At 43.8% G+C, this 14,153-nt stretch overlaps 2 protein-coding genes across 2 annotated transcripts in view; both read left to right on the top strand.

Moving 5' to 3' along the window:
- Positions 1–14,153, top strand: part of Agbl4 (AGBL carboxypeptidase 4) — a 1,006,503-nt gene that overhangs the window by 799,780 nt on the left and 192,570 nt on the right. The window lies entirely within an intron of this gene.
- Bend5 (BEN domain containing 5) overlaps positions 1–14,153 on the top strand; it is a 50,754-nt gene that overhangs the window by 34,526 nt on the left and 2,075 nt on the right. The window contains exons 4-5 of the mRNA XM_048351275.1: positions 1,372–1,520; positions 7,754–7,967. Coding sequence (XP_048207232.1) covers positions 1,372–1,520; positions 7,754–7,967 — 363 coding nt within the window. The remainder of the gene's footprint in view (positions 1–1,371; positions 1,521–7,753; positions 7,968–14,153) is intronic.

Here is a 14,153-nt window from a genome sequence, read left to right as displayed (position 1 = left end):
CTTTGATTCACTCAACATTCAGAGAGAACCTACTCAGTGGCAGGTTCTGGGGACAAAGGGAAAAGTAAGACCTAGACCCAAATCCTTGAACAGTATACGCTTTATCACTCTGCCAGCCTCTGCATCTGTAGCTCATTTCCATGTGGTTGCACAATTAAAACATGGGTGAGCCAGGAATGAGACTGGAGATCTCTCTCTACCAAGATGAAGCAAGAGCTTTCATCTGCACTGTTCTGCTCCCCAGCTATCTTGTATTTGGCTTTGTGCAGGGTGTGTGTCTAAATCTGTGGGGAATTCAGAGATTCTTTCAGTTGGCAGCTGTCAGAAACTCAGGAATGATGTTCTTGGTCTGGGAAACCCTGTCATGAAAGATTTTAGTAACAAAATCACCACTGCCTTCCCTGATGCAAGCCAAAGTGTAGGTTGTGGCAATTGATCCCTGCACAAGGAGATGACAACATAAAGATCTTTAGACCCAGTTACCCACAAGGTTAGGATGCGAGGTTGGACCTGAATTAAGTCATTGGTTACTAAGTTGAATGCTTTTCCACAGACATTCTCTGATCCCAGGTAACAAGCAAAGTGTTTGCATAGGAAGAATTTTAGCATGCTGAACTCTGTAGGCATTTAGAAATGTTCCTTAATCAAGTCATTTGGCCTTATTTACCCATTTTCATCCTGTTTTTGTGCCCTTAGGTAATCAAGACACAATAGGTGATAAAAAAAAAGTCCATAATTTTTTAAAGCTAATGGAGAGTAAATATCTCCCTTAGAAACCACTGCCATCTAGCTTTCCTTACCCAGCTTCCTTTCAATGTTTAAACCTGACATCATTTGTGTTGATTGCATTAAAATAAAAATCAAGGTAGCTGCTGGATCAGGCAATCAGGGGCTTAATCTATATTGTATTTTTATTTCTTGGTGGGAATGTCTCTATCCAGATACAAAGTCCTTTATATTTCTCCCCATAACTGCCCTCACTTCCTCTGTCACAGAGTTTTCAGCAAGAACACAATTTCCATTTCTAGTCATTGTCACTGCTCACCCAACACAGACTGAACCAAACCTTTTCTCCTGTGCAGGAAGTTAAGTCCCTGCCTTTCCATGTAAACAATGACACCCTAGAAGTGTTCCTCTCGTTCTTACTTAATTAGAGTCTAGTCCATTCTTGTCTTCCAGTTTTTCACCTTTTCCCTTGTGACATTCATACGTCATATTATTTTCAAGTCTGGGTTTAAGTGTAGAACAATGGACAAAAATAAGCTACCATATTTTTGTGCCACTATGTGCTGATAGATGCATAGTTAAAAACAATATTTGCTTTTTATTTTCCTTGGAGTTCTAGACAGATCTCTTTTCTTAACTGCCTAGGTCCCGCCATTGACTTGGAAAAAGTAAAGTCAGAATGTCTCGAGCCCGAGCCGGAGTTACGGAGCACTTTCAGTGAGGAAGCAAATACGTCGTCCTATTTCCCTGCTCCTGCACCTGTCATGGACAAGTATATCCTAGACAATGGCAAGGTAGTGTTTTAAGCTCAATATCCATTCCCTGCAAGCGTCTGCTAGTCAGAGTGAAGTGGAGAGTATGGTGGGAGCTTTCCAAAATGGCTGGGCTGGTTGGCCTCCCGGCCCAGCCCTGAATGACCATTTCCAAAATTGATTTGCAATAACTAGTGTAGGTTTGCTGGGACTTTTTCTCTTCCTTTTTCTTTTTGTTTCTAATGTGGGGCCAGAGTAACTATAAAATTAAGATGACATTTTTAAATAACTTATGAGTGAGAAAGATTAAAAGAAAAAAACACCCATCCCCGTACTAGTTGGATGAAAGTTGTCCTGCCTTCCTATAAAACCAGATGCCTAACATTTACATCGTGAACCAGAACTGAAACACCTGGTTTACAGATAGCAACTCCATGTACTTCCACTCACCATTTATGAAGTTTATTCCCGGCCTCCACCCTGTACCAGGGATGCAGAGGGGAGTGAAACACTTTTTGTCCCTAAGCTGCCTTCCCTTGTACATTCAGTGGTGGTTGCTCCACAATCCTAAGGCTGCAGATAACTGTCCAGATTTTCTTGTGTGACTCCTGAAAACAAATCATGAAAGAAAGCAAATGCACTGGTAGTATACTGATACTACCAGTAAAGCTATAGCCATTGGAAATCTTAAAGTCATGTGATATAGCACAGAGCAAGGGAGGAAATTGTCCTGACACTCTTGTGAGACCCAGGTGAATTCATCTTTGAGGAAATCCAACAAAGGCCTTTGTGTAGGCTGGAGTAAAGTCCAGATTTAGTGTTATATCCTCTGCCACCACAGCACACATTACAGACGTTACCCTGACTTTTCCCCAAAGAGTCATCTGTGTCAGTACATTTTTTTTCCTTGCCTTGTGCTACAAAAGGTCTCTGTTTATCTGGTATTGTTCCCTAGTGGGTAGATAAAAAGAAAAGATTGTTTGATTTGGGTTTGTCCAGATATAACCCCACAACTGGCCAACCTGAGCCAAAGCAAATATTGTCAAGCTGAGGAAATGAAACGTGTTAGTCTTCAGGGCTCTCTTGGATATGCTGTTCTTCCCTGCATCTCCCACTGAGTGCTCCCTCCCCTGCAGGAGCAGGGCTGATGCAGACCCAGGCTTTGTCTTTTCTCCACTCAACAGACTTTACCAGCCAGCTTTGCAGAGAACTGTGGGAGGTGGGAAGCCTGAGTTTGTAGCAGAGCTCTGTCTTACCTGTGTGACCTTGGGCAGGTCCTTCACCTCTCTGGACCTCAGCATCCTTACTATGAGTGACAGATCAGATTGGTTCTCTCCAGATGTCTTTTTGGACTCAAACTGTGTATCTAAGTTTGGTGAGCCTTCCCCAGTTAAAGATAAAAGAACAGAAGACTAGCCTGGGTGTGTTGATTTTCTTTTAGCCATGACCACATAATGGAGTGACTGCAGTTTTTCTTAAAGTAGCTTCCAAGAGAAATCTATTTCTCTCTTGCTTTGAAGGATGATGGACAGTTCTAAACATTGCAAGGGGGCCTCTTTTGCAAAGGTAACATTCTCCCCAAGGAAACAGATATAGAAACCTCATTTAATTCTTTGCCTATCAATTGAACAATAGATCTTGAAAGTGTCTTTTGTCTTTAACCAACATGTTGCTATAAAACTCACCTTGTTTTTGTTGGGGGCTAATTTGTATTCAGGCAGAGAGCTTTATTAAAGGGGAGGAAAGAAGATACCCTGGAGAGGGCTGGCAGCTTTCCACAGTGGCACTACCCTCATCCCATGAGCAGCCCTTGCTGTGCTTGGCTCCACTCTCTTCTCTGGCCCTTCCTTCTCTTCATGCAAGTAGAGACTTTAATATCTGAAAGGCCCGGAGCACTGGATTGGGATTCATTTACTACTAGGAAATCTGTTTTGTCCTTTAAAGTATTCACAAGGAAATACTTTGATGCCATATTTTTAATCACTTTCCCTGACAAATAATATTAACATTCTGTTCAGCTGTCTCGGCACTTTGCATGAATAGGACATACCACACAAGTTACTTTGGATCCTCATGAAGCACATTACTTTTCTTTGCTGAGGATATTTTATTTAAAAAAAACTCACTGGATCATAAGCCTGCCAAGAACATTAAATAATATAATTTACTCATGGTATGCTTGAGGAAACATATCTAGAGAAAGGACTCATCTACGATTGCTGAATAGGTTAGAGGCAGGCAGGAACAAGAAGCCACACCCCCTGGTTCCTGGGCAAGTGCTCTTTCTAGTCAATTTTACTGTACCCCTGAGAGCTGGACACTGCTCTGGTGGCCCCAAGTATACTGACCTCCTGAGGCTTTGTCTCAAGTGTCCAGGATAGACCCGCAAATGGTCTTAACTGGGGCCATTTTATTCTGTGCTATAAGATTAATTGGCCTTCTACTCAAATAAATGTCAGAAAATGTTCTTTTCTCCGATGAACAGTAACCCCTCAGAATTGAAAGCCAGTGTCATTAAGGTGTGTTAGTATACCCAGCTGTTTCTTACTGTTCATGCTCATATTGGTCCTGATCACTTTATAGGAGCAGGAGAGGCAAAGCCTTAATCTCTCCTCACACTGACTGGGATTGGGATAAAGACTCTACATGGGATGGAGGTTTCAGAAGGGATAGAACTTAGCCCTGGAGCAGTGTTTCCTAGATTTTAGGCTGGGGCTGGAAAGATTAGCAGGATTATGGTAACCAAATGGAAGACATTAATTCCTGGACTTGGGGAATGACATGAGCAGAAACATAGAGAGGGGAAAGAAGGCCTAGAATGTAACAGTTCCTGGATTGGGGGAGGCAGGGGAAGCAGTCTGTACTGAGGGCCTGGGCAATGGCCCTTAGCCATTACACTAAATGCTAGTGCTCTACCATTTGAGCCACAGCTTCACTCTGGCTCAAGTGGTATTGGAGATAAGAGTCTCATTAGCTTTCCTGTCCTGGCTGGTATTGAACTCCTATTCCCAGATTTCAGTCTCCTGAGTAGCTAGTATTACAGACATGAACCACTGGTGACCAGCTTAGCTCATCTCATTTAGTCAAAGCAACTGTATGAATTAGGAGATGATTTGCCTGTTATATAGTTGAGAAGAGTAACAGCTTATAAAGTAGCTGGTTGCCATTAACCCTCTAGTAGGAAGAGACAGAATTTTTACCCAGGGATAGCAGCTTCAGGGACCATCTTCTCTGTCACACATACTCTCTTTGCTTTTACAGCTGGTGGAGGAGCTCAGGAGACTCGTAGATGGATAGACCTATGCTTTAAGTTCATAGTTAGAATAGACCTGGGATCTTCATGAATCTTTAAAGTCATTCTGAAGAGATTAGATCTGATGTGGTAAGAGACAGGAAGCTGTTCCAAGGGATTGACATATGAACACAGACAGAGCTGAGAGACTGCTGAGGTCACCTCGTCAAAGAAGGAAAGCAGTGTTTTAAGACTATTAATGTCAGTGATTACATGATGGCTAAGTACAGTGACTGGAGACAAGTCCAGCCCATGGCTTCTTTCCTAGTTTCCCTGTCTGAGTGGGTAAACTGCATTGGCTGGCACAGGGCATGGCTGGCAGATGCAGAAGAAATCTCAGGATTGAGCAGTAATGTGTTGCCTTTTCTCTTTTTGACTACATTAGTATCACCTTGACACTTGGGGGCAGTGGGGAAAGCTGGGTCATTTAGATTTGAATTAAAATCTAAATGATTTCTAAATTTACTGCATATTTTAGTAAAAAGTAATTTAGACTCTTCAAATCTCTATTCATAGCTACAAAACAGGGATACTAGCTTCAACCTATTTCTATCTCTTAAGGTCATACTGAGGATTAAATAAATTGAGTTCAGTATAGGTACTCCAAAAAATATCAATGTCTGCTTTCTTCTCAAAAAGCATTGGGTTAAGCTGTCGTATTACTTTTAAGAATAACAAATTAAAAAATGATAGGAACGCAGGATCCAGAATAGAAAAGAGTCATCTTCCATTCTAAGGTGTTCTGATTCAGAACGTTATCCAATTCAAAGTTGCTTGTTTTGCCTTATCTCAGGAAGTTTGTGTGAGTGACTCAAATGACATCAAAGGAAGTTGAGTAAGGATCCATCAGGGGGCGTCAGAACACTCACCAGGCACAGACCACCCATCTACAGTTCCACCTGCAGGAAAAGGCCCAATCTGACCTTGGGAGTCAGCTTTGACTAGACAGCACGTCTCACCCCAGGGTTGCTTATCCTTCTGAGCAGAACAAACTGATTTTCAATATTAACGTTGGCAGCAGAGTGAGGCCAGGTGAATCTGAGTTTCCAATCACTGCTTGTGGTCTGAACGATCTTTTAAGCAAAAGGAAGTGAAGTCAGAGGTAGCAGGTGGATTGTTTGCTTCCTACCAGTGGAGAATAAGCTACGTTACTATTTTCTTTCCTTTTTGATAGTTAGAAAACCTCAGTAGTTGGTAAAGAAGAAGTGTGGCTGGCTGACCTGTCCATCTCTGTGCCCACCTTCTTTCCCAAGCCACACTTTACCAGAAAGATCGTTAATCATTTTTGAGCAATTGCTCTTGTGGTTTGCCATCTGTTTGGGTGGGTGGACAGTATCTCAGACCATGACCTCTCCTGAGACATCTCCTGATCTTGTGATAATGGCAACTTGCAAGTCTTTCTGAAACAAGAACCTTCAGCTGAGCCTCCTTAGGCCCCTTGGAAAGTTCAGCTCATTAGCAGCAGCCTCCCCTCTATCCCACAGAGGCCACTTCCTCCTTTCATAGTCTCAGCAGAAGCTCAATATGAGTGGCAAAGTCAAAACTATGTTTTAATGATTCATCTTAGCAACTGGTTTGCAAGTTGTTAAGAGGCAGAACGAGCACAGATTTAAAAGCTTGTGGCTTCTTGCAAGATCATTCTGGAGTAGAGAGACTATAGTAATTTATTGACTCTACATGCCAACTTTCTGGCTGCTTCCCTTATGAGGTAGTATAAGATTGGGTTCAGTTTTACATGCTATCAGGATCAACCCAGGTACATGGTGGTTATACTTCATCTGATAAAAAGCATAGGTGTTTTGAAACTAAAGGATAAACTTGGAGATGAGATCATGTCTCCCACTTGATAGGCAGAGAACCTGTAGCTCAGTGCAGGGGGATGGGCTCACACAGGTATATTCCTTAGTGGTGGCAGAACCTGGGCAGGCACTCACCTCATGAGCTGCAAAGGGCTTTCAAGCTGAGCTGTAAGATGGAATTGTTGAGGAAGACTTTAACTATCTACTTCACACCCAGATATGTGTCCCAAAATGTTTACATTAGAAGGAAACTGCTTGCTGTTTCTTCTCCTTCTCCTTCTCCTCCTCCTCCTCCTCCTCCTCCTCCTCCTCCTCCTCCTCCTCCTCCTCCTCCTCCTCCTTCCTCCTTTTCTCTTCTTCTTCTCTTCTTCTTCTTCTTCTTCTTCTTCTTCTTCTTCTTCTTCTTCTTCTTATTATTATTATTATTATTATTATTATTATTACTATTACTATTCTCTTCTCTTCCTCCTCTTTTTTTATGTGTGTGTGTGCTGGTACTGGTGCTTGAACTCAAGGCCTGGTCACATCTCTTAGCTTATTCACTTAGTTTGTTCACTCAATGCTATGCTAGCATGTAACTCCCACTTGAGTTACAGCTCTACTTCTGGCTTTTTGGAGGAGGTTAACTGAAGAGTAATAGCTTCAATAGTCTCACACATTTTCCTGCCTCAGCTGGCTTAGAACCATGATCATCAGATCTCAGCCTTCTGAATAGCTACCAGGCTATGAGCCACACAGCCCAGCTGAGATTGGTCTTTCTAAAGTATAACATATAAAGGAGTTAAACATACGTGTCCTGAGATTTGGTCAGGCTCTGATTAGCTTTGCAATTACATGAATATAGTTAGAAATTACATCTCTGCCACATACTAGTTGGATGACTGCTGGAAAGTTATTTCCACCTTGATGAACCTGGGTTTTCCATCTGAAGTTTACTGCTGTCATAACACCATCCATCCAGGCTTGCCACGATTTGAGGCAGTGAGTATAAAGCCTTAGAATAAAGCCTGGCACATTATTGGTGTTCGGTAAATAATAGGTATTATTACTCCTAAAGAGCATTTAGCTTACTGTGTATGGCATGAATTCCTGATAGTTGTGCAGCAGTGCTTTTTAAAGACAAACATGTCTTCCAGCTGCCCACCTGTCAGACTAAACAGGTGTGATGTTCTTATCTTTTTCAGGTCCATCTGGGAAGCGGGATTTGGGTTGATGAGGAGAAATGGCACCAGCTACAAGTAACCCAAGGAGATTCCAAGTACACAAAGAACTTGGCAGTCATGATTTGGGGAACAGATGTTCTGAAAAACAGAAGTGTCACAGGAGTTGCCACAAAAAAAAAGAAGGATGCAGTCCCAAAGCCTCCCCTCTCGCCTCACAAGCTAAGCATTGTCCGAGGTAGGTCACAGAGCAGAGCCACATGGCTGACACTCCATCTTACTCTACCAGTAACCTATTAGGCACAGTTTAGTTGAAAAGACACTGAAGCTCCTGTGTATTGGGCCCTGGAGCAGGGGACAGTCACACCGGAGCGGATATTGCAGATGTCACTAACAAGGACAGGGCGAATGGCCATGGACACAAATACAGCTCAAGGAACTACAATGAGATAGGCACAGCTGCATGCTGGGAATTCTCAAGAGAGGAGGCTGCCCTTAGCTAGAAAACCAGAGACGTCAGACATGGAGATACAGGTGTGTAGAGAGGTGCTTCGGGAGGCACAAAAGTGTGGAGATGGGAGAGGAGTGCTGTGTGTATTGGGAGCAGTATAGGTTCTGGCAGGGCCTCAGTTCTTATGGAGCTAGCTCTGTGCCTGGAGCAGTAAATGAGAGAGACTGATTGATTATCACTGGACGTCATTTCCATTGTACTCTTTGAAAGGGCAGAGACATATGTCTCCTAAGAGACAAATATCTTGGACTCTGATTTTTTTCCCCTTCCTTTTTCTCCCTCCCTTCTTCCCTTCCTCCTTTCCTCCTTTCTTCCAGGACCACATATCTCTCATTTCTGCATCTTCTCATTTCTTTTTCCCTTTCTCTTTCACATCTTCTCTCCCTCCATTCACCATTACACATCACCAGACTCTCTGCTGGGTTTTGAGGACACATAGAAGAATAAGACTGCACATCTATGAGGAGCTCAGTGTCTCAAGGTGAAGAAGAACATAAGGACAATGCATTATTGCACAGATAACACAAAACAAAGGAACAGATAGCAGAGCAGAGGGAGAAGAAAGAATATAGTAATTGCTAATTATTTTGAGCACTTATTATGTCTCAGGTTCTGGTTTTTTTTTTAATGAGCCTGTCTTAAGATACACTTTTACATGTATTAACTCATTATCTCATGAACAACCCAACTGTTGGCTGCTATTATTATCCTTTTGTAAAGATAAGGAAACAGAGACACAGGGCTACTTAGGAACTTGTTCCAGTTGTGAAGCTGGCAAGATGAGAGCCAGAAGTCCCAGCAGCAGGGCTGCCTTCAAAACCTGGCTCATAACCATTGTCCTCCAAGAGCCAGTCTTCCACATTCTGATGGAGAAAGTGAGACTCAGTGAATGGCATGCGTGTTTTAAGCAGACCTAGTGGTCTGAACAGGTTCTGGGGGAAGGCAACAAATATGTCCACAATCGAGTCAGTGTCTGGTTCTCTGAGTGTCATTATATGATGTGATAGGACCAAAGGCTGCTTCGGTTAGTGGGTGGGAGGAGGCCTACTAGAAGGAGGATCCTCTAGCTGGAGGTGGAACACACACAGCCCTGGGAAGGTCTGAGGAATGGCAAGTTGGGCAGAGGGAGCTGTAGCACAAAATCCAGTATGCTCAAGGGGTGAAGAAACTCAAAGGTGAAGAGCAAGGTCAGGGAAGTGGATATGAGACAGTTTTGCTAGGTGTATGTAGGCCATGACAAGTATCTTGTGTTTACTAATGGTTGAGGCAATGGAAGCCTTTGGTCAGGGTGAAGGAATAACCAAAGAGAGGTCAGTAAGAAGACTGAGGCAGTGATCTGAGGGGGATTGGTGCTGCCACAAAGGATAGAATAGGGGAAGCAGAGATAAATGGACAGATTTAGGATGTATTCTGGAAGTTGAGCTGGCAAGATACTAAGAAGGGACCATCCTTTAAACTCAGGATACAGCTACAAGATTCAGAGACTGGGTTGAAAATCACACAGCCCCAACTCTGCTCAGGGGCATTCTCTTGTAATACAGCTGCCTCTCTGCATGGCTAGCTTGTGATGAATTGATTTAGGCAGCCACTTACTTTTAGGTACTCAAAAAATACCTTTCCGGGGGCTGGGGATATAGCCTAGTGGCAAGAGTGGCTGCCTCATATACATGAGGCCCTGGGTTCGATTCCCCAGCACCACATATACAGAAAATGGCCAGAAGTGGCGCTGTGGCTCAAGTGGCAGAGTGCTAGCCTTGAGCAAAAAGAAGCCAGGGACAGTGCTCAGGCTCAGAGTCCAAGCCCCAGGACTGGCCAAAAAAAAAAAAAAAAAAAAACCTTTCCGTCTGGCTACTTTCTGAAATGGAATAGACTGATTTTGGAGGTCGCTCTATGAAAAAAGGCTTCCTGTGGAGGGATCCCTGCTTTGCCTGTAGCTAGCCAAACTCCGGTTCTGGGACACCTGTTAGGATGTGATACAGCAGGTCCCAGGGGCTGTCAGATAACTGGCTGTCCCTACCATTGTCATACTTTGCTATCACATTATCTGCTGTGTAGCTGCCTTAGGGTGGACGCCTATAATGATTCCCCACATTTTATTGTCCAGTGCCATGCCTGGCACCCATTCAATGAGAATTGAGCAAAAGAAAGATTCTTCAGGGTGATTTTTTTTCCAAATCACTTTCTTCCATGCTTCTTTTCCCCGGCTGCAAACGTTCCTCTTAAAGTAGTCAGGACTCCCTAGAGTGGTAGCACAGAAACTGTTTAGTGGACACGTCAGCTCTTTGGCTTGGGGCCACCGCACGCAGACTATGCCAAGTCTTCCCAAGCTCCCTTCCCTGGTCCCCTTCTCCACTTTCCAGGCCCTTGGTAAACTTCCTCTACTTTCAAAACATGGCAGACTATCTCTCAAAAGATGGCCTTGTCTCTTCCTCCACAGAGAGAAGCAAAGGAATTTTCACAGCTTCAACTATCATACCTACAGGCTGAACTGTCATCCCCATTCTTCTGCATCTTGTTCCAGAAAAGGTTTCCTTCTCCTGTTTGAGGCTGTTGGTTATCTCTCTCTCTCTCTCTCTCTCTCTCTCTCTCTCTCTCTCTCTCTCTCTCTCTCTCTCTCTCAGCTCTGCATCGCAGTCCATGGGCCTTCCTAACACCTAGTCCAGTTGTGTTCTGCTCTCCTGGTCCCTTCCCAGAATGGTTGCATGTACTTTACTCATTTCTAACAAAAACACAGCGCTCCGAGGCCACTCTTGTCACCTAGCTGCTGCTGTGTCTGTCTTCCTTGGCATGTCCAGGCTTCTTAAAGCATGTGTCTGCACTGTTTCTGTTCTGGTGAGGTTCCCACCATTTGCCTTCCATACCCCCAATCTACCCGAAGTATTTTCAACTGTCACAGGGAGATGCTAAGTGATTTCTCATCCCTGAATCCAAGGTCTAATTCCAAAGCTTCCTCTCAGCATCATGGGCGGGCCTCTCTCCCAGAGCCTCTCTTCTCTCCCCCTTCCACACGCCCTCCTCTTGTTCTCAGTGTGCCCAATGCCAGCAGTTAAAAACTGCTCTTCCTGGGCTGGGGATATGGCCTAGTGGCAAGAGTGCCTGCCTCGGATACACGAGGCCCTAGGTTCGATTCCCCAGCACCACATATACAGAAAATGGCCAGAAGCGGCGCTGTGGCTCAAGTGGCAGAGTGCTAGCCTTGAGCGGGAAGAAGCCAGGGACAGTGCTCAGGCCCTGAGTCCAAGGCCCAGGACTGGCAAAAAACAAAACAAAAAAAAAAAAAAACTGCTCTTCCTCTCTGGCTTAAGCTTGATCTGGCCTCAAGTGACCCCACTCATCTCATCTTACATAATACCCAGATACATCCTACTACCCACCAAAGCTTTCTTCCAGCTCCCCCCAGTTCTCACTGCCCAGAGTGCTCTTCCTTCTGAGCTACACTTCCTGCCTGCTTGTTACCCAGAGAGGCCTCCATGGCCTCCCCCTCCCAAGCAGTGCCTCCATTGCTTTGCCGCCTGACCCTACTTAAAGGCTCTGCACAGCAGTTCATGTTTACTTGATAATTGTCTTTCTCCCTTGCCTCCATTACAAGCTCAGTTTTATGAGCCTCTTGTTCAGGGCAAGTACTTAGTTAAAATTTGCTTCTCCACAGAGCTTTCTGCAACTTCTACATTCCCTGATGTGCTGAATGGTGCCTCTCTCTTGTGCCTCCTTTTCTATCTTTCTGACCCTCAGTACCTTTTAAACCCTTCACTTCTCATGCCCACTGCCCTCATAAGAGGAAGGGTCATCACATGTGTTACTTCTTCTAGTAGCATCCATATTCCTCTTCCTATCATGTAACCAGAGTGACTGTTCAGATATAATCCCTTTATCACCACACCATCACAGCCAGAATTCCCATTAATAAAGGCTAAGTTAAGTTACCATGTCATATAAACACCTGTACCATCTAGCCCTTGTCTCTATTCCCAGCTTTATTTTTTTCAGGAATGTTGCTCTTGGACTCTTACGTCATTACCAGAATTACCAGACTCTATTTCCTGCCCAAGCCTCAACTTCTGTCACCTTGGGAATTTGCACATGCTATTCCCAGTGCCTGGAACAGACTTACACAACCCACTACCCCATCCTGCTTTGCAGACCTAACTGATGCTCATCACCTAGGTCTGCTAAAAGGAATCATCCTACAGGAGACTGTTTCTGACTTCATAGGGCAGTGGGTGCTTCTGTCCTGTGTCCCAAGAGCACCTAGGGCTAACCTCAGATGGCTTTTCGTCACAGATTCCTAAGAACCTTGTATAAGTACCAGCCCTGTGAGTAGATGAGAAGGAAACTTACTTGCCCAAGCCCATACAAATTATTAGAGAGCAAGCCCCGCCAAACTGGGTTTTCAGGCATTACATTTGTCACTCAAGGTTTCCTGCTTACTGAAACACAATATTGATGTTTTATTTTCTTATTTTTACTACAGCCAGACAGGTGTGAAGTCTATGTCCCATCCCACCACACAGTCACCATTTTTAGCCTAATTATTTGAGCTATTCCAGATTGTATTTGGCTGGTTTTTCCCAGGCAAGCTGTCTAGCTGGATTGAGATTGTTTGTATTTATTTTGTATGATTTAAAAGAAAATCACATGTAGTCACATTTGCCATATGAAAATGACAAAAAGCCTCTATGCACACAAGACTGGTAAGGCTTTTCTCTTTGATGTTAAAATCTATTCCTTAGTGGATGGCAGAAGAATGGGATGTGTATTGAACCCTCTTTAGAAAGATGAAAGCAGGAAGAATGAGCTGAGTCCTGCCCTAATGACAAGCTCCAGAATGATAGTTAAACCTTATTAAGGTCAAGCGACCTTTTGCAGAGTGTCTGAGTTTTCTAAATGAGCTACAGCATTGCGTTCTGGCTAATTTTTCTAACTTTTTTTTTTAAATAGGACACATTAGTGCTGTTATAAACCTTGTTAATTAAGCAATAATCTCAAATGTTCCCTCGCAGAGGGAGACATTCCCACCAACTGCAGGTGATTAATAACTGGAATGTAACAAAACCTTTTCATCAAGCTGAGGGGCCATTCAGTGCCATTACCCCCGGAAATGAGAGTGATTGAGATTCTGCGGGGACCTTTCTGCAGAGCTTCCTGGTGCTTTTCTCTTCCTACCTCTCTGACAAATGCTAGCAGATCTGAGGGCCATCGTGCTCACTCTCTTGTCCTGTGATCTCTGTTCTGCTCTTATCTCTTGCTAGAATGTTAGATTTACCTAGTTTTGACATCCCACTACTGGACTAGGACTGAAATAGAAATGCCCAGATGTCCCAATCTGGGGGAGAGGATGTGGTTCCATTGCATCGTTATCAGTGCTTCTAAAGAAAACCTCAGATGGTATGTAGGTGCCGTGTTGTAGATGGAGTAGGGTCTCCTAACTCCATCTGGAAAGTTCCACTAGGGCCAAATCAAAAAAAATGAATAGGGCTAAGGAAGGTGAAGAGTAGAGTTAGGGTCTTCTGGGCAAATATGAGCAAAAACATTGGTTGGTGGGGTAGTTTGGAAAGGAAAGGGGAGGTGGCTATAGCAGAACTGGAGCAGAGTCAGAGATCCTTATCTTTCTGTTTCTCAGTCCTTATGGAAAGGTGAATTGAGAATTAGTCAGGTGAATTGGTCAGGAAATGATGGAAATCAATTAAAAGCTTTAAAATGGTGGAAATCAATAAGACCTTTCTCAGTATTAAGGAAAGGGTGGCCCAAAGAAAGAAGGCTGGGTGAACACATATTTGCAAAAGGATGGCAAGAGAAGTTAGGCTAATCCCAGGTCTAAAAGGAGAGTATGAGGAGGAGGAAGCAGTCAGGTGTCCCATCCTGTATTGACTCCCTCTCCCTAGGCCTTACTCTTCTCCTGTGTGAGTGAAGAGG

The sequence above is a fragment of the Perognathus longimembris genome, chromosome 7 (assembly GCF_023159225.1).
Source record: "Perognathus longimembris pacificus isolate PPM17 chromosome 7, ASM2315922v1, whole genome shotgun sequence".
Lineage (NCBI taxonomy): Eukaryota > Metazoa > Chordata > Mammalia > Rodentia > Heteromyidae > Perognathus > Perognathus longimembris.
This window is presented reverse-complemented; position numbering and strand designations above follow the sequence as displayed.